This window comes from Meles meles, chromosome 13 (genome assembly GCF_922984935.1).
Source record: "Meles meles chromosome 13, mMelMel3.1 paternal haplotype, whole genome shotgun sequence".
Classification (NCBI taxonomy): domain Eukaryota; kingdom Metazoa; phylum Chordata; class Mammalia; order Carnivora; family Mustelidae; genus Meles; species Meles meles.
Genome location: NC_060078.1, coordinates 2787133 through 2806552, shown reverse-complemented (window position 1 = coordinate 2806552; position 19420 = coordinate 2787133). Strand labels below are relative to the sequence as shown.

At 48.4% G+C, this 19420-nt stretch overlaps 1 protein-coding gene across 4 annotated transcripts in view; it reads right to left on the bottom strand.

Moving 5' to 3' along the window:
- DISC1 (DISC1 scaffold protein) overlaps positions 1–19420 on the bottom strand; it is a 383714-nt gene that overhangs the window by 243012 nt on the left and 121282 nt on the right. For all 4 annotated transcript variants that reach the window (XM_046027933.1, XM_046027930.1, XM_046027931.1 and 1 more), the window contains exons 5-6: positions 18408–18537; positions 14334–14569 (exon numbers count right to left, since the gene is read on the bottom strand). In XM_046027933.1, the coding sequence (XP_045883889.1) occupies positions 14334–14569; positions 18408–18537 (366 nt within the window). The remainder of the gene's footprint in view (positions 1–14333; positions 14570–18407; positions 18538–19420) is intronic.

Here is a 19420-nt window from a genome sequence, read left to right as displayed (position 1 = left end):
ACAGTCTCTTCAATAAATGGTGCTGGGAAAACTGGACAGCTATATGTAGAAGAATGAAACTCGACCATTCTCTTACACCGTACACAAAGATAAACTCCAAATGGATAAAAGACCTCAACCTGAGACAGGAATCCATCAGAATCCTAGAGGAGAACATAGGCAGTAACCTCTTTGATATCAGCCACAGCAACTTCTTTCAAGATACGTCTCCAAAGGCCAAGGAAACAAAAGCAAAAATGAACTTTTGGGACTTCATCAAGATCAAAAGCTTCTGCACAGCAAAGGAAACAGTCAACAAAACAAAGGGGCAACCCACGGAATGGGAGAAGATATTTGCAAATGACAGTACAGACAAAAGGTTGATATCCAGGATCTATAAAGAACTCCTCAAACTCAACATACACACAAAACAGATAATCATATCAAAAAATGGGCAGAAGATATGAACAGACACTTCTCCAATGAAGACATATAAATGGCCATCAGACACATGAAAAAATGTTCATCATGACTAGCCATCAGGGAGATTCAAATTAAAACCACATTAAGATACTACCTTACACCAGTTAGAATGACCAAAATTAGCAAGACAGGAAACAATGTGTGTTGGAGAGAATGTGGAGAAAGGGGAACCCTCTTACACTGTTGGTGGGAATGCAAGTTGGTGCAGCCACTTTGGAGAACAGTGTGGAGATTTCTCAAGAAATTAAAAATAGAGCTTCCCTATGACCCTGCAATTGCACTACTGGGTATTTACCCCAAAGATACAGATGTAGTGAAACGAAGGGCCATCTGTACCCCAATGTTTATAGCAGCAATGGCCACGGTCGCCAAACTGTGGAAAGAACCAAGATGCCCTTCAACGGACGAATGGATAAGGAAGATGTGGTCCATATACACTATGGAGTATTATGCCTCCATCAGAAAGGATGAATACGCAACTTTTGTAGCAACATGGACGGGACTGGAAGAGATTATGCTGAGCAAAATAAGTCAAGCAGAGAGAGTCAAGTATCATATGGTTTCACTTATTTGTGGAGCATAACAAAGAACACGGTGGACATGGGGAGATGGAGAGGAGAGGGAGTTGAGGGAAACTGGAAGGGGAGATGAACCATGAGAGACTATGGACTCTGAAAAACAACCAGAGGGTTTTGAAGGGGCGGGGGGGTGGGAGGTTGAGGAACCAGGTGGTGGGTAATAGGGAGGGCACGTACTGCATGGAGCACTGGGTGTGGTGCAAAAACAATGAACACTGTTACGCTGAAAATAAATAAAAAATAAATAAATAAATAACGAAATGATTATGGGACCCCTGGTTTCTTATAGGAGTTCATAAAGGCCCAAGCTTCGGGTTAGGAACAGGAAGGAGCTCTCTGAAACAGCCCTGTGGTGTGGCGAGAACGCGACATTGCTGTCAAAAACATCAGTAATAAAACCTTCAGCTTGGGGAGGGACAGACTGCTTTTCAGCACTAACGAGAAGGGAAGGTGGGGTGGAAATCAATCATGGTAACGAACCCGGTCCAGGGCCAGAAGGAGACCTGCGCAAACACTACCAGACAGTTAATTCGGGTCCGATGACTCAGGGTAGAAATAGTTCTAAGGGAAAACAGGCCCCCAGAGAACCACGTCTGCCGACACACTCTGGCCCACAGATACTGTCCTCCGAACGGCTACACAGGCCCGTGAGCGGGTCCCTTGCTTTGCCCTCACCACCGCTCAGCTCAGATTCAGCTCCAGCACCCGCGGGGAAAGCTGCCGACCAGCACAGCCCACCTGCCATCAGGTCTCTGTCCGCCCCTCCCATAAGGCCCTTCTTCCCTGGCTCTGCCCTGCCACAGAGGCCTCCTGACAGCGCCCCCAATCTGCCTTGGCAGGCAGAGGCCCCTCTGCCTGGATGCCTCTCCACCCCCAAGACACGCACCAAGCCAGCCAACTCCCCTTCAAGTCCTTGCTCTAATCTTACCCTCTCAGGCAGCCCAGCCTGACTGCCCCATTTAAATCTGCACATTCATATCCTCTCCTGTTCTGTCCCCACAGCGTTCACTACCTACTCACCTACTATGTGACCTACTTGGTTATTACATTTATTGTTTCCTTCTGCCTCCTCCCCCCAGACAGAAAGCCGTCAAGGGCAATGATCTTTCATGGAGAAGTTGCCGGCACATAGTAGGTACTTAATTAATATTTGCTTCTTGTCTTCTTCCTAAAGAATACAGTAGTCCCTGCCTCATTTGTGGTTCACTTTCCATGGTTCCATGGTGTCAGTTACCCACGGTCAACCGGTCTGGAAGCAGATGATGTCCCGCACTGTCATCAGAAAGTCAGTTGTCGCCTGATGCTACGTCATATGCCTCCATCATTCCCCTCGCTTCATCTCATCCCATGAGCGTTTATTCTCTCACATCGTCCCAAGAAGGTGAATGTGGTACCATGAGATTTTTTGAGAGAGACCACATTCATGTAACTTTTATTATAATACATTGTTATAATCATTCTATTTTATCATTAGTTATTGTTGCTAATCTCTTACTGTGCCTAATTTCTAACTTAAACTTTATCGGAGTATGTTTAGGAAAGAGCACAGTAGAAAGGAGCTTGGTCCTTACTCCCTGTGGTCTCAGGCATCCATTGCGGGTCTTGGAACATATCCCCATGGATAAGAGGGACCTGCTTTAGGTGAAGCATGGTGGGCCATTCCCTCCTCTATCGGAGGCACGCTCAAACCGCAGGATGGTGGGAGGCACTGTCTCTGTCCCCACCTCCCACCACTGTCCCAGCACCAGTGAAAATTAAAGGCCATGACTGCCCTTAACCATCTTGCTGGAGGCAGAGCTTTAGATGAGGAAGAAGAGATTAAAAACTTGGAGTCTACTCAGTAAGATCTCCACTCCTCTTCCGAAGTCCCATCTCGTAGAACTCTGGCTCTCTTTGACATCTCTTTTGGCTGGTTTCTCTTCATAGACTCTGTATTGGCTGAATTATATTCCCCCAAAATTTGTACCTTAAGTGTTCTAGCCACCCCACACCCTGCATCTCAGAACGTGACTGATTTGCAAATAGGGTCATTGCAAATGTAGTTAGTCAGGAAGCGCCTATTAGGGTGGGCCCTACTCCAACATAATTGGTGTCTTTCTAAAAAGGAAAATTTTGATTCAGAAACACACATAGAAGGAGGGAGATAGTGGGAAGAGACACAGGGAGAAGACTGTCACCTATAAGCCAAGGAGAGACTTGGAACAGATCATTTCCTTCAAGGTCTTCAGAGGGGCCAGCCTTGCCCATATCTTGGTCTTGGACACCTAAACATAACAAATGTCTGTATTTAAGCCACATACCCACAGCACCTCATTATGGCAGCCCTGAAAAACTAATGCAGACTGCATGGGGAGGGAGAGCCAGAAGATCAGAAGTAAGGACCAGGACTGGTCAAAGGGTACCCACAGGTTTCAGCCGGAAGCCTGTCTCCAGCCAGTGAGAATGAGTCCTCACTGCTGCCAAACTGCCAAGGCCAGAGGGTCACTCTGTAAGATCCAGAGTGACAGTGCTTAGAGTATCTTGTTAATCTTCCTCAATGACCTACCACTGCTTTAGGTATCTATTTATTTGAAGACCCCTACACCCCAGTCAAATAGCAACCAACCACTAGTCGTTCCCTATTTCTCCAGACTCAGAGAAGCATAACTCAAAATCTTCATAAGAAACTTGACTCTGTACCCTCTCTTAGCAATTCTTTCAACAGTTCCCATAGGTCCAGGGCCCTCTGATGTCCTATCCTCTCTACTCTTGGATTGAAGCATCCACCGGGCCAAAGATACATGCCCATCCCGATCTGGACCAGGCAGCCACGACCAGACTGCCTTCCCAAAGAGACAAGAGACTGCTTCCGGCCAGGGCTCCTCTCTGGGTTTTCCTCTCGAGGGTGGAACTCCCTGCAGTGGACATGCCTGCAGGCCCGAGCACTGGTCAGACAGTAGCTACTCTGAAGGTGTGGATATTTCTTGGACATGCAGGCGAGGTGTCCACATGGAAAGCCCATCAGAATCCCAGGGCAGAAAGGACAGATGCCAGGGGGGAAAGACAAGTTCAGGCAGCGATTCCATTGGTCCTCTTCCTCTGGGCCACGGATATCAGGTGGGCCTGAGCTGACTCCTTTGTGTTCGTGTCCTAGAGAAACTCTCTCTCACTTTACATGGTCTTCCTTTGTTCTTTATGCTTCCTTCTGCCACCACCACCCTTGGCACCAGCCCTGGCCCAGCACGTTAGTCCATGCCCAGGATGCCAACCACACACCTGCCCCAAAGACGAGCCTTTGAAGAACAAATTGAGTCCCTGTTCTCATCTGACCTTTGCTGAACATGAGAATGTTAATGACTCTGAAATTCCACCACCCCACCAACTGTCTGCAAGACTTTGAACAAGTCACTTTTCTCTGGAGCTCTATTTCCTGACCCACAAAGTGAGACAGTTGAGCCAAGTTATTTCTTTTTTTTTTTTTAAGATTTTATTTATTTATTTGACAGACAGAAATTACAAGTAGGCAGAGAGGCAGGCAGAGAGAGAGGAGGAGGAAGCAGCTCCCTGCTGAGCAGAGAGCCCGATGTGGGGCTCAATCCCAGGACCCTGGGATCATGACCTGAGCCGAAGGCAGAGGCTTTAACCCACTGAGCCACCCAGGCGCCCGAGCCAAGTTATTTCTAAGAAACTTACAATCCTACCATCCAAAGTTCTTTTACTATTCTGCCATTTGAGATTGTCTTATTTTATTTGTCTTATTTTATCTGCGGAGAGCTAGAGAGGCTAAAAGACACATAGATTATATAAAGTGCCAGGTGATGTTGGTGATAGAGGCAGAAATAAAACCCAGAAATCTGTCATTTTTCTAAGCAAGGCACAATTTTTCAGCCCTCAGAACAGAGTTGTGCCGAAAGTCTTCTGTCTGTTGGCAGCTGCCTGTCCATCTCCTGCCTGTGTATATGTGGCCTGATGCTCAAGTTCCATTTTAGCAAAAAACTCTGGAAAAGGAGGAGGAATATCAATTTCATCTCCAAACAGTCTTCTCCCTGCCTCTCTGTCTCTCTCCCCATTTGTAGTTCCATCCCGTGTCTCGTTTAGTAAAAATAAGTTTAAGAATGAGAGATTGCCATTGAAGCAAGTTGGAAAGGACATAAAGGGCAAAAAGACAGCCATCCTGGCACAGGTATTACTTGGCTCTTGAATTTAAAAAAAAAAAAAAAAAAAAAAAAACAGGAATCCATTGACATTAACAACCTTGCCAATTACTGCTCAGTCCTTTAACCTTTGGTCCGGGGTAAGTGGTTAAGAAAATGACAGAAAAAGTGAAATAAGTCAATCAGAGAAAGACAATCATCATATGATCTCTCTGATATGAGGAATTTGAGAGGCAGGGCAGGGGGTCGTGGGTGGCAGGCAGGGAAAAAAATGAAACAAGATGGGATCAGGAGGGAGATAAACCACAAGTGACTCTTAATCTCAGGAAAGAAATTGAGGACTGCTGGAGGGTAGGGGGGAGGGATGGGGTGGCGGGATGATGGACACTGGGGAGGGTATGTGCTATGGTGAGTGCTGTGAATTGTGTAAGACTGAGGATTCACAGACCTGTACCCCTGAAGCAAATAATATATTATATGGTAATAAAAATGACAGCAAAAATAGCTTCAGGAGATGCAGGATTTTATCTACTTGGCCTTTTTCCTTCTTTGGACCCTTCCTGGCTCACAGATGATAATGTCACATGCCACCAGAGGGACACGCATGGGGCACAGACAACAAAAATGCCAAGAACACCTCCAGACTTCAGATGATCTCGGGGAGACACAATAGGGCACACAGACTCATCGGGGCAAGCCATTCTGTATGGCTGGAAAAGCTCTTGAGCTGGCTACCTGAGACATTGGCTCTTGGGGAAGCCTGCATAGTGCAATGGGGAGAGATTCGTACCAAGACCCCAGAGCCCTGGCACCCCGTGGCCATCCTTGCCATGAGCATGATGCAGCGTCTGCTCATGTAACAGACACTCATATTCATCCTGGGGATCTTGGGTGGAATGATGTAAGAAAAGGCTTTTAATAAAGCATTCATACAAATAACCATGACTGTATCAGAATGAGAAAGTAGTTTTGAGTAATCTGAGAGAAACCAAGCACATGGGTTTTTAACTGGGATAAATATAGGTGATGTTTCCCTCTCTGCCCCAAGCCAAAGAGATTAAATGAAAGAAATAAGGGAAAATAGGCCAGAGAAATATTCGGACTTTCAGCCCTTTGATTCATTCTCTGGATACGGATGGATCACATTAGTGACTCATCTCCTTACTGAGACTTTCTCTGAATTTCAGGGATCCTGTGTCTGAACTCTGACTAAAATACTACACTCAGCTACTCCAGAGTCTGGTGGTGAAGTCCCACTCCTCCAACTAACTCAACAGGCTGCAAGTGCGATGTCACACTCTGTAAGACTACAAATTCCTCTTAATAAAATACATCTATGTGGCTTGTATACGTACTCCCAAAGGGGATAGCAGAAAGAGAACGAGTGAGAGTGTGTGAGGATTTCCAACTTCCTAGGAAAGACTTCCTGGAGTCGGGGCGCTGATGTGGGAATGTGGGGCAGAGGGAGCGAGTGCTAGTACCGACTGGACTGGATCTGCAGTCTTCCCAATTTGATATGGACACAACAGAGCGCACGTGCCCACACACGCACACCATCGCCACGACAGAGCGCACGTGCCCACACACGCACACCATCGCCCCGCTGTCTCTTGCCAGTTCCCACCCCCACTGGGAGACTGCCTGACATCACACAGTCATACCTTGCCTCTGAGGCCAGTTCTATTAAGAATCACAGCTTTATTTTCAACTGATTAACTTGGCATTTGGCTTGCCCAGATATTCCAAGTGTTAATTCCAGCAGACATCTCAGTGCCTCTCAAAGCGTCTTACTCCAAACTGTAACTATAATTCATAGGCCAGAAGCCTTCGACTTGCAGGCGTTTGTCTGTGAGGGATTTTAAGCTGTCCGATGAAGAGGAAATGAGAGTGAGAGTCAAAAATATCAACAGCCTCACGTTCAGATGTTCAGGTCATAAGTACTCTGCTCTCTTCCGCTCCTCTCTACCCCTCCTCCCTGAATAACTACGTTATTCAGGGATACGTATCCACATACAATGGGGAAACAAATTCCTGGCCTCTTCTTTTTCAAAGCCTGGTAACCAAGTGGGCTCCACGTGTTCAACTACTATCATAACCCAGATGTATTTAAACATTGAAAAAGATTTCAATTCTAGGCTATAGAGGTTTTCTCCACCGAATTCCTGTGAGTCTAATCCTTAAAACCCTACAATTTGATCCACGGGGAAAATGAGGCTGCCTCTAGGTTTACTCTGTTAAGTGATCCAAAGGCAATTTCAGATTTCCATGTCAATCACTAATTCTATTTAATAATAAGTAAAGTCCCGCTGGCCCAGAATATTTTAAAGAACCACCCTGAACTGCTTGCATTTCCTCTTAATCATCCAATATTTTTTAAATGTATGTTGTTTTCCTAAATGCATAAACATGTATACTTTCCATAACTATGAGGTTTGCCCAAAAGGTTATACTTTCTGCTTTGGGTCTATGATGCTTTTCTGAGTCATCTTTAATTATTTATTATCTGCCTAAGAACAAGTACAGCAAAACCTACACAAATAGTTTAAGTTTACAATTCTCTCAGGCTCTTTCAAAACCTGCCGACCAAGCAACAGTTCCGCAGGGTCCTGGAAACTGGAGAATATTACGTATTGCATTTCCTAAAATGCTTCAGTGAGTAAACTAAAGATTTACACATTTTGCTAGAGAAAGACTGCAAAAATAGACCAAAGCTGAACAAAATGAATGAACCGGGGGGAGGGAAGGAATCTAGTTGTCTACACAAGTAACTGAATAAAAAATCAAACACCAACATCAATACAACTCAAAGAGGAAGCTAAAGAAATTTGCCCAAAAGGGTGTACAAAAGAGCAATGATATGTCAGCCAAGATGAACAAATTAAGAAAAATGTCCCCAGTGTATACGGCACAGCACCCTCCCCAGCCCCGCAAGCATCTGCGGAAACCTGAAGGTTCTGGCTCGGGTCATCCCAGCAGCCTTGGAATCAACACAAGATGATTAATAATCACCCCTTAGAGGCGTGGGATGGAAGTGTTCTTAACTAACTAAATTCCCACCGAGGAGTGAACTGGCTTTTCCAGCCGGGGGACAGTCCCTGCAGTCACTTGAAAAGGTTCTGTCCGAGCAGAACTGAATTACCTTTCCCTGGAGGAGCTCTCAACCTCTGGCTCAAGGTCTGGAGAAGAGTCTAGTGGTATTCAATGAACATTGAGGAGTTCGAGAGCCGGGAACAGGGACACACAACCTACAAACATAGAGACGTTCTTGGAACCTGTCAGGAACAAGAGAATTTGGTGATAAGGAAGAGAAGAATGTAGAAGACACCCAGAGGATGCAGCACTGAGGTACAGAACAGCTCTCAAGGTGATAATTATGGACAATAAAAAACTGAAATTGACTAGAGGAACAACTTTTAAAATAAGCCACATGCATTCACAGGTGCCGGGAGAGTGCCCACAGCCGCAGTCTTAGAGGAGCTGGCTGCAGTCAGTTTAAGACGATTATGTCCCGTCATGAAGGCGGCCTGGGGCACTAGCGGAAAACAGTCCATCGATCCCTAAATTATAAAAGAGGAATGGGTGAGTCTGCAAATTACAAGCCTTCCAAGAAGAACCCACCTAAATGATCACAGACCCAAGCTGGAGACTCCTTGAAGGAAACAAAACAGAGAATTTGTAGATCATAGTAAACTCAATCTAGCACAAAATGACATTTTTTTTAAATCGGGAAGAAAGAGGCGAGTCCTTCATTAGCACTGCCTTGCTAAGAAAAGACAGGACTTGAGCGCCGTGCCCCACGGATGGTCACGGTCTGCCCAGAGACCTCGGCTGGGGAACGCATCTGGTGGCTATCAGGAACAGGATGACTGTGTGTTCAAGCAATGTCTTTTAACTGATTTCACAAAATTTGAAAGTGCGAAGTGTTCCAGATCTGGAAGGAACCTTCAACATCATCTGGCCCAACCCTTTGTTTTATAAACCAGACTTCCAGTTCCCATAGCGCCAGGCCTGGCTTTCTTGCCATCTCCCCTTCCCCTACATCCTTTCTTCGGAACTCTCCCAGCACGCCCGTCTGACCCGAAGCAGCTGGATGCCTGCGTGTAGAGTCCTGTTTGCTCTGAGCCCTTTCAGGTGACCCCAGGGGATCTGTGGGGCACAGAGACAACCATCGCTGGCCTGGAATGACACCCATTCTCTTACGCTTGGACCCAAAAACCCCCGCCCTGACTAGCTGGACTTCTTCCCGTTCCCTGCCTGGGCATTGGGTTTGAAGCCCTGGTCTCTCCTGGGCTGTCAGCCTTAACCATCTCTCTCCCCGCATGGACACCCCCAGATCCAAAATTGGCCAAAGATGTCAGAACACTGCTGCTGTGTGACTTGGGGCCCTCAGCAGCCTCATCTGCAAAATGGGCATAAAACCAATATACTGTCCAGGATAACTCATTTAAGATTATGGTGAGCAAAATTTAGCATTTAAACAATAGCGAGGTTAAAATTAATATGTGGTTGTTAATATAAATCTCAGTAAGAAAGCCAGCCACGATCAACGCAAGACTTGAGAGGCACACCTGCAGAGCAGTCCCCAGGACCGCAGACAGGCCTAACAAGGAGCTCTACCTAATACGGCTGCGGCACACATAGGCCCGCGCATGGGGACACACAGCTACCTCTCTGCACAGACTGTGAGGGTCACCCTAGATGTGGGGGCCCGTATCCCGATGCAGACCTCGCTGCGTTCATTCACGGTGCCTCTCACTCTCATAAGACATGGATCTGCGGGCAGAGGGGGACTACTGATTTTGTCCCAGTCCATAGCGAACTGCTGACTTTCATTATTTCACCTCTGTCTTGAAGGGAGCCGTGGTATCGGCCTGGGCTGCTCCCTGTGGACTGAAGACACCTGTGACGGGCATGGCTGAGCCCCTGAACAGTCCGTCACCCTCCCCGGGGTGCCCCCAGCCGTACGCAGTGGAGAGCAAGGAGCAGCCCTGGCTGGCTGGCCGCAGGCGGCCCCGTGCTGCTCGGTCGTGCTGAGAGCAGTCCCAGACGCAGCCACCACGGTGCAGCCAGCCTCCCTGTAACCGGGGCTTGGGTCAGTTTCACAGTTTGTGCCAACGGTTTGTAAAGCGATGTGACACGTCCCTTCCAAATGCGCAACAAGAAACGATTCATCCGTGAGCTGCCAGCGCACATTTCCCGTGAGGCATGAAAGATTCCAGGAGCTAAGGGACGCCGAGGTCAGCCGCAGGCTAATAATACGAGCCCGTCCCCGGCGTCTGAAGAATGTTATGGAGGACCGTACGCAGCCCCCATCTCTGTTGTCATGACCGGGATTACGCCCGTCTCACTTCACAGCTGGTCACGTCCTGCTGGACAGGGTCGCGGCCCGACTAGCCCCCCGTGTGCAGAGGCTGGGGAAGCGGAGCCAGCAGCGCTGCAGAGGGATGAGCGGCGAGTCACACCCTCCTCGACTGATGACACGTGGATGGACACTCACACCCCACAAGCAGGGATGTGGCCCAAAGAAAACCCCAGATCCCGTCACACCCTTCCTCTCTGTGTCCCATCCTTCCCCCCGCCCCTCAAACCCAGTCCCATTATCGGAGCCGAGTCAGTATGGGATGGAACGAGGAGACTGGGTTAATGTGGGGGGAGGATGACACTCAGTGGATAAGAGCATCCAACCAGACCTCTCCCGTTACGAGAAAATTTGTGAGAGGAAACAAGAAGGCCGTTTTAAGGCTGAAGGATTAGGATCCCAGAGATAAAGGAAATTCGAACAAACACATCTTTCCAGTGGCCCCTGTCCTTTCTACGTCCCTACCCTGCCAGCTCCCACACTGTGGAGTTCCAAAAATGGTCTCTTGGTCATTGGAAGAAAACCACTTCTGTTGGCTCTATCAAGGGCAGCTATGAGATCTCTGAACAGGCAGCTCTGCATTCCATGCTGCCAAGATAATTGATCCAAAACACAGACATCAGAAAATTCAAACTGCTGCTTTGGTTTCTACTATCACGTCCAAATCAAAAGCCATTGGCTGTCTCCAGCCCAGCGTACAACCTTGGACCTCCAACCGCTCTCCAACACCCACCAGATGATTCCCAGCGAGCTACGGGCAGAAATGATGGCGCTGCGTAAGCACAGAGAGTCTCCACCAGTGATCTGCTGAGCGGTGCCAAGTGCTATTAGGAAGTTCCTTTTCAAGCGGAATAGTTTATGCAGGGAAAGAGGCATATCCTTCCCTTTGAACGTGGGCACTACCAAGTTGAGTAAATCAGAAACACCTTCCCCCCAGACCGCACCCTGAGATTAGAGCTGGTCTTTAGGAAGAATCTTCATGGGTGACAATGATAATCGTGATGCCGAGTGGTCTGTTTTCCACATACTTGTAACAACACCGGTCTCTACAGCCTCTCTTCACAAGGCTTCCAGATTTGCCAGTTTCATTATTTGTGAGGATCTCTCCACCCGGCCTAAGAAGAAACCACTCTCGCCAACAACAAAGGTGTGTCTTCCTTCTTAAACAGGAAGCCCACATGGTAATAGTCATTTTCCAGCTCATATTCCTGGTCAGGAACAGCATGAAGCCTCATCTCCCTAGGGTAGAAGAAAGGCAGCGGAGCTATCAAAGCCTCACCTGCACACTCCAAACTTCCCCAAAGCAGGGAGGTGCCCACCTGCATCCCTGCGTAAATAAAGGAGATGCCAAAGGCCACCTGTTGCAGGGTCACTCGGACTGTGAGCTGTCCCGGGGTGGTCACTCTCCCAGCGACACAAGACTCCGCTCCATGCTGTTAGTGCTCTGCTCACCCTAACATCCCCGGCTGAGAACCTCGGCGGGTAACAGACTGGAGGTGAGAGGATCCAAGTTCAAAGGCCCTGCTCCTGCAGCCTACCACACCGTGGATGGAGATCCTTGCTTTAGACTAAGAGAAATACCTTCCTCGGATCTCCCGAAAGAAACTACCGTTTGTGAGTTCAGACCCAAAGGCAGCTATGGATGCATACAAGAAGGCCTCTTCGTAGCTGCTTCGCCAGGAAACCCTCCTGAGTTTGTGTCTCCTCATCTGTAAAATGCGGACCGGGACACCGGCCACCTGCCACCTGGGGCTGCTCCGAGCACCACGAGCTGGCATGTGAGAAAGCCTGGCTTCTCCATAGAGCCCAGGGCACACCTGCAGGGGTACTGCCCAGGAATTCAGTTCAAAACCCAGAGGCTTTGTGAAACACTACGGTGGATTCTAAGTTAAGCATGCCCTAGCTTTTCCCCCAGCAAAGAACCGTCACCTGGCACGGGAGATGAGCGGCGTGTAACAGACCTCTGTGTGGTGAAAAGCGGAAGGAAAAATAAGTAGGACACATCTGGATGGCAGGACAAAAAAGGGATCGTTTTAAGCCTCAAATGTAAATACACGTATCTGCAAACATAATAATAGTCACATGTATGTTTCATCTTAGGTATTCCACGTCGTACGTATATAAAAATACAATGCATGCTACATGGGCATGTGTATAATCCCGTATGACAAAGGCTGCAAGTCACAGCCTATGTACCTCTGTACGTGTGGGTACCTGGGTGCGTGGGTGCGAGGGTGCGTGGGTACGTGGGTGCACATACAGATGTAGAACGACTTCCATGGGCCCGCCCAGGGCGCAGGAGTGGGAAGGAGCCTCAGAGGCAGAGGCAATAGCATAAGGACACGTCAAAAGGCACCGCAGGAGAGCACAAGTCGTATCCAACAGTCAGTTTCCTCGGCTGAAATCTGGCAACAATCCAGATCTCTTCTCCTTCCCCCGGGCATGAGCCATGGGGTTAGATTGAGGTCAGGGCTGGGAGGGGCATGGGAGGAAGTCCTTAGCACCTCCTTAGCCCAGCCTCCATCTGTGGCTTGCTTTTCGTGGCTGGATAGGATGTGTTACGTGGCTAAGAGGGGACATATTCACTCAGTGGTCTAAGACACATGGGGACAGGCAGTCTGAAGGCCTTGGGAGACTGGAATCCCATGAGAAAAATGACAGGCAGCAAGCAGAGCAAAGTACTTACTACCATCCCGGGATATATATATATATATATATATATATATATATATATATATATATATATATATATATATATATATTTTAACCACTGATCCCCGTAACAGCCCTATTAGCATCACTCCCTCCCCCACATACTAAGTGGTTCCCAGCTGTTCTGTGGTTGAGTGAGGATCGCCCCCAGCAAATCGGGTGGTAGAGCCCATGTCCGCAACCACTGCAGGTGGGAAGTGTTGTGGAGTATTGTCTTCGGCACAGAACGAAGCGGAACATGAATCCCTCCCGAAGTCCCTATGACCCGTCTGCGTGTTCATTCTGTCCCTCCGCAGCTTGTCAGCTAACGTGCACACACGTGTTCTGTCTTTCACCAAAATAGGACCATGATCTCCCCGAGAGCAAGACACAGAAGTGTATCCTGTGGATATTCCACAACACAGAGCATTCGGAAGCTTCTCACTCCGCAGTAAGTAGGTAAGAAACTAGGCTGAGAAGTAACGAACGGGACTTTAAGTATCAATTTTGCCTCATATTGGGATGGTGGGCAAATTACGAACCTTCTTGAACTTTCTTTTCCTCATCTATAAAATAAATATAACAAGAGAAGCAACTCATAAGGCTCAGCGCAGTGCCTGGCAAAGAGTAAGCACTCAAAAAATGCTCGCTATTCTTCATAATCATTCATTCTTTCTGATGGACACACGGTGAGTGACTAAGTACCCCCTTGATGGCTCAGCCCCTCCATCAGCGAGAGGTGGTTCCCCTGTCCCCAGATGATGGTCCTCAGCAGGGCTGGCGTCAGAAACTCTAGCCAATGGAGCTGCAACAGATCTCGAAGGGAGAGAAGGTGCCCCCCGGGGGGGGGTACCTGGAAATAGAGGGGTGCATAGTAGAATGGAGAGGTGTACTGGCATTGGGTAGGCTGGGTGGCCAGGATATATCTCCCGACACTCAGGACTGCCCCACCCAAGGACGAACTTTCCGGCTCAAAATAACGATGGCGCTTCCACTGAGACCCCAGAGCTCTGCTGGGAAAATGTTTGTGGCTGAGGGGCAGCCAGTAACGTCATTCCCGTGAACCGGTCAAAGAGGTGAGTGATCCCAATTCAGTTAGGAAATCAATACCTCGTGAGAGTTTCAGGGGGTTCTGCACGGAGAGGAATCTGGCTGGCTAAGGCTAGCGTGTCCCGCAGGGCCTCGCTGACTTCCCGCAGTTCGCCCGGGGAAAGCCCGCACACCAGGGCGGGCAGGTCGCAATCCTCCCATCGGAGGAGGTGCTCCTGCTCTTCTATTTCCCTCTTCAGCTGCTGATCTTTTGCTTCCAGCACGGACATTCTTGCTTGGAGAGCCTCGATCTCTTTCTGCAGAGAACGGAGAAACCAGGTTACATAAAGGAACCCTCCTCGTAGCAGACTGCTCTGCCGGTAATGAGCCCTTTCAGTGACAGCCAGCCACGTGCACGAGTGCTGTGAAGTTCCCTTCGGAGGCAGGCAGATTTTGGGAGGTTTGCTGGAGTGGAAAAACCACGCCAGCTTTGTATTTCTGATGAGCTGGCATAAGGAAAAACATTCCCTCCCAAGTATTAAATAATAACTATGGGGGTGAGCCAGGGATCTGACTTGGAAGAACCAAGCAAATACATAAAAGACTTACTTCATTTGCAGGCAGAAGACCTGGAACATAGGGAGCAAACCCCCTGTGCTTGGGGCACGAGCCAAGCAGGGAACACAGGTCACAAGTCGACAAAGAAAAGCAAACAATCCTTGGTTGGTCTGTCCCCAAACGTGAAAATGCAGTGTGTAGAGAAAGACAAAAATCACAGTTTCCTATGTCTACGAGATCGAAAGAGCAGTGGGACGTGGCAGATAGTGTCATGCAGTCTACAGCTCATAAAAATATTAAATAAATTCCATTTCCACTAATCCAGCAAACGAAAATCTGAAGAATCTATAGAGTATCATCCAGTCTTGAGGCCAGAGAATAAAACAAGCGGCAGGTTAGTGAACGCCCACTGTGTGCGCAGTGTTGGAGCAGATAATCATCTCACTGCCTGTAGCATTCTGAATTTAAAATGAGACTCTGTCAAACCTCACACTCCTGGGTCCCGTGCTGACTTGTCTGGCTGACAAGAGCAGAGCTCTAATCCCGGGGGTCTCCCCATCTCTTATCTATGGGCTCTCAAACCCAAGGTACAGATCACCTCCAACTTCTACCTCCTGACCCCGCTTCCATAGAGGGTGGGGGATAGAGACTGAGGAGAGGCTGAAGATCCAGCCCTGAGACCCTCCGAGAAGACGACAATAGGTCTCCCATCCGTCCAACATTACGATATCATTGGCACTCTTTCCCAACACACCTCCCCACCTCCACCTCTGCCCACACCCCCTTCTCTCCTTTCTTTCTTTATAACTGCGGTAAATACACATACCACAAAATTCACCATCTTAACCATCGGAAGGCCAGTTCCATGGCATTAAGCACACCCACACTGCCACACAACCACCACCACCAACAACCGTCCAAGACCTCTCCGTCTTATCAATCTCCGTCCCCGTGAAACTCCAGCTCCTCGTGGCCCCTCCTTCCCCCAAGCCCTGGCAACTGCCATTCCACTTTCTGTCTCTAGGAATCTCTAGGAACCTCATGTCAATGGAACCATAGTATCTGCCCTTCTGTGACTGGCTTATTTCGCTCAGCATGGTGTCCTCGAGGTCCATCCACGTTGCGCCATGTGCCACAACGGCCTTCCTTCTTAAGTCGATGTAATACGCCATTGTGTGGATGGACCACATTTGGTTTATCCATTCATCTACAGACGGGCACGTGGGGTGCTTCCGCCTTTTGGCTCTTGTGAATAATGCTGTGTGGGACATCTCTCTGAGGGCTTGATCTCAGTTCCTGTAGGCGTACACCCAGCAGTGGAGTTGCTTGATGGTGTGGTCATTCTATTTTGAATGTTGTGAAGACCCACCGTGCTCTTCTCTTCCACAGGGGCCCTATATCCTATTCTTAACACAGAAGTCAAAGTGAGTCTTTAAAATGTGGTCAAATCATGCTACTTCACCGTTTAACATCTTCCAGTGGGTCCACAGCCCGGTCACAGAGAAGCCCAAGTGCTTACTAACGTGTGCAAGACCCTCCAAGACCCCTCTTCTCCCTGACCTTCTCCTCTACTATTCTCCCCCACCCCGGCCTGCTGGACGCCCTCCGAACGCGTGAGGCACATCCCCACTGCAGGCCTCCACGTGGCTCTTCCCTCGGCTTCCATCTCGCTGCACAAGGACTCGATCTTAGCCTAGGCCTTTGGCTGCTACCGCCCTACAACACAGGAAGGCGATAATTTAGGTATCAATTATGTTTGCCATTTCCCATCTAGCTCCCCACGCCCACCCTACTAGAACATCAACTTCACAGAAATCGTCAGCCTTTTAAACAGTATCTGGCACAGGGGAGGCACTCAAATACCTGCTGAATAATGAATATCCACCTTCCCCCGGAGTTCTGCCAAAAAGATCCCCTCAAATACGAAGGATCCCAGGCTGGAATTACTTTCTGTCCACTCCGACATCATCGGGCATGATGCGGACCTTTAACTGGCAAATATCGTCCAAAACCAAAACCAGACTTCCCATTGTCAGCTACCCAAACTGATGCGGAGAACAAAAGCAAAAGAAATGTAGAAAAAATAATCAAATTTCCTCTGCAGCCCACTGACAAGTACTTGAGACAGGCAGGGTGACCTTCCTCCAGGAACTCAACTTCTTCAGTGTGAATACTTTGCTGGAGGCAAAAGGCAACCTTAGCTTGACATTAGCCCAACTTCCAGGATCTTGCAAGTCTTTAACCCAGAAAAATCCCTTTGGAAACTTCCTTTATCTCTCTACACACACCGCCCCCCAAGATATATGTTAGCAATCATCTTTGAAACATATGACCCGCTGATACACCTCTGAAGGATCTCCTGATTAAGAGTTTAGTAGACACTAGTAAATGAGACCTCTCAAGGTCCTGGAAACCTTGCTTCCCAATTCCTTAGAGACTTACACTATCCCTAACCCCCTTCCAACTTGAAAGTATATAATCAGTCCCTCTTCAAACCCAGTGCACCTCCTTCTGCCCACAGGTCCTATCCCTGTGCTTAAATAAAACCATATTTTTGCACTGAAGACATCTCAAGAATTCTTTCTTGACCATTCACTCCCAAAAGCCATATGTCACATCACAAACTTTTGTGATGATACTCATTGAATATATAAGTGTTCAGTTTACTGGAGAATATTTTCCAATTGTAATGACTTTTGCCTCCCTTTTCCACCTTGCTGTTCTGGGGACTTGGGTGGGCAAACTCAGATAATAAAATACTCTGCACGAGGAAGGAAGGATGGGAGGGCAGCCCAGCAACTGTCCAAGCCCCATAAACCAGTTTAAACGCACTCCATTGTTTAGAATATAAACCAAGATTTTCACTTGGGTGTTAAAGACCTATGCTCTTTCTGGAAATCACGTTGCCTTCAATCGATGCTCCCTTGTTGTTCCCCATTCCTGCTCCCAAGCCTCCAGGCTCCAGCTGGTGTGGACCCAGCTTCAAGGATCCCTGCCTCTGGGGGAGGGGCCCCCCTCAACTTCCAGAGCACCCGATGGCCTCCTGCCTTTCCTCGGTGCTGCACCTAGACTTCTAGGCCCTGAATGGTTCCCAGCCAACTTTCATTCGCTGCTCTGAGCCAACCTGGAGCTCCCAGGAGATGTCTACCAGTCTTTCCCAGACCCGCTAGCCTTGCCCAGTCCATACTTACAACTCTGCCCCTAGCAACTGCCCCTTACACTTCAACTCGATGCAATCTTCCGTTAAGGATTTTCACAGCACAGATTTCTTCCTGCCTTTCCAAAGAACCTCATAAAAGGTCACAATGATAAGAGGTGACAAATTGGCCTGGCAGACAAGGAAAGCATATTCAAAAGGTAATGAGGAATATCGAAAACGGGCACAAACAGGGCTGAGCTTTCAAACCCTCTGTGTAATGAGATTCCTCCAAGCCCTCCGGCCGCCTCCACCCAGCTCCCCCTTTTGTACTTCACGGGTGAACGGCCAAAGCTCCAACTGCTACACTCCAGCCGAGCAAAGACCCCCCCCCGATGCATTTGGCTTCCATGGGTAAGAAAACCGCCGGCTTAGTTCCTGAAGGTTCTTCACCTGCTCACCTGCAGCTGCTGCTTCTCCTGAAGAAGCCAGTCTCGTCTGGTGACAGACACACGCAGGCTGTCCTGAGCGCTGGGTTCCAACAGCTTCGGCTCCCCCCTGGGTGGGGCGTGGGGGTCCTCACCGCAGGCCCTTAAAGGAAAATGTGCATATGGGTACAGATGTGGAGAAACTGAAATCCTCAGAGCTATGAAAATGTTAAGAGAAGGGTGCCTAGGTGGCCTGCGGAGTCCCAGGATCAAGCCCCAGGTCGGGCTCCCTGCTCAGCAGGGACTTGGCTTCTCCCTCTGCCTCTCCCCCTCCCCACTCCTCTCCTGCTTGGAGCTCGCTCTCTCTCTCTCTCAAATAAAGAAATAAAATCATTTTTTAAAATGTTAAGAGAAAGAAATTTCACAAAGTGGCCACCGGCTGTCTCATCCTCAGGCGGGTCGTACGGATGAGGTCCCTAACTTACGTTTCTTTTTTAACTAAGATCTGTTGGGGCTTTTGCTTTTCCGCAGAGCCAGACTGCTATTTTTAGGCCTGCGCTGTCCAGCCCCGTGGCCCGTAGCCACATGTGCTCTAGATGTGCTGAAAGCGCAAGATACCAACCAGATTTTAAGGGCTTCGTATGAAAACAAAGAGCATAAAATATCTCAGTATTTTTTATGTTCGTTACATGTTGGAATGATAATATTTTCGATGTATTGGGTTGCATTACGCAGACTTGTAAAATTAATTTCACCTGTTTCTTCCTCCTTCTATTTAGTGCGGCTACTGGATAATTTGAAATAATGTCTGTGGTTCGCACTGTATTTTCCTGGACAGCGCTGCCTTGATCATCCAGACACAACCAAATGCCAGGGGCTGATCTTGGCTGTGGAGATTAAAAGAGTTCATGACTGATTCACAGATGCTTGGGTCACAGCTTCTCAGAAAGCGTTTACTAAAAGACTGTCAAAACCCACTTAAAATCTGGCTGTGTCTTATTCTTGCAGGAGTCGGCACATTTGGTCAAAGCAATGCTGGGGAAATG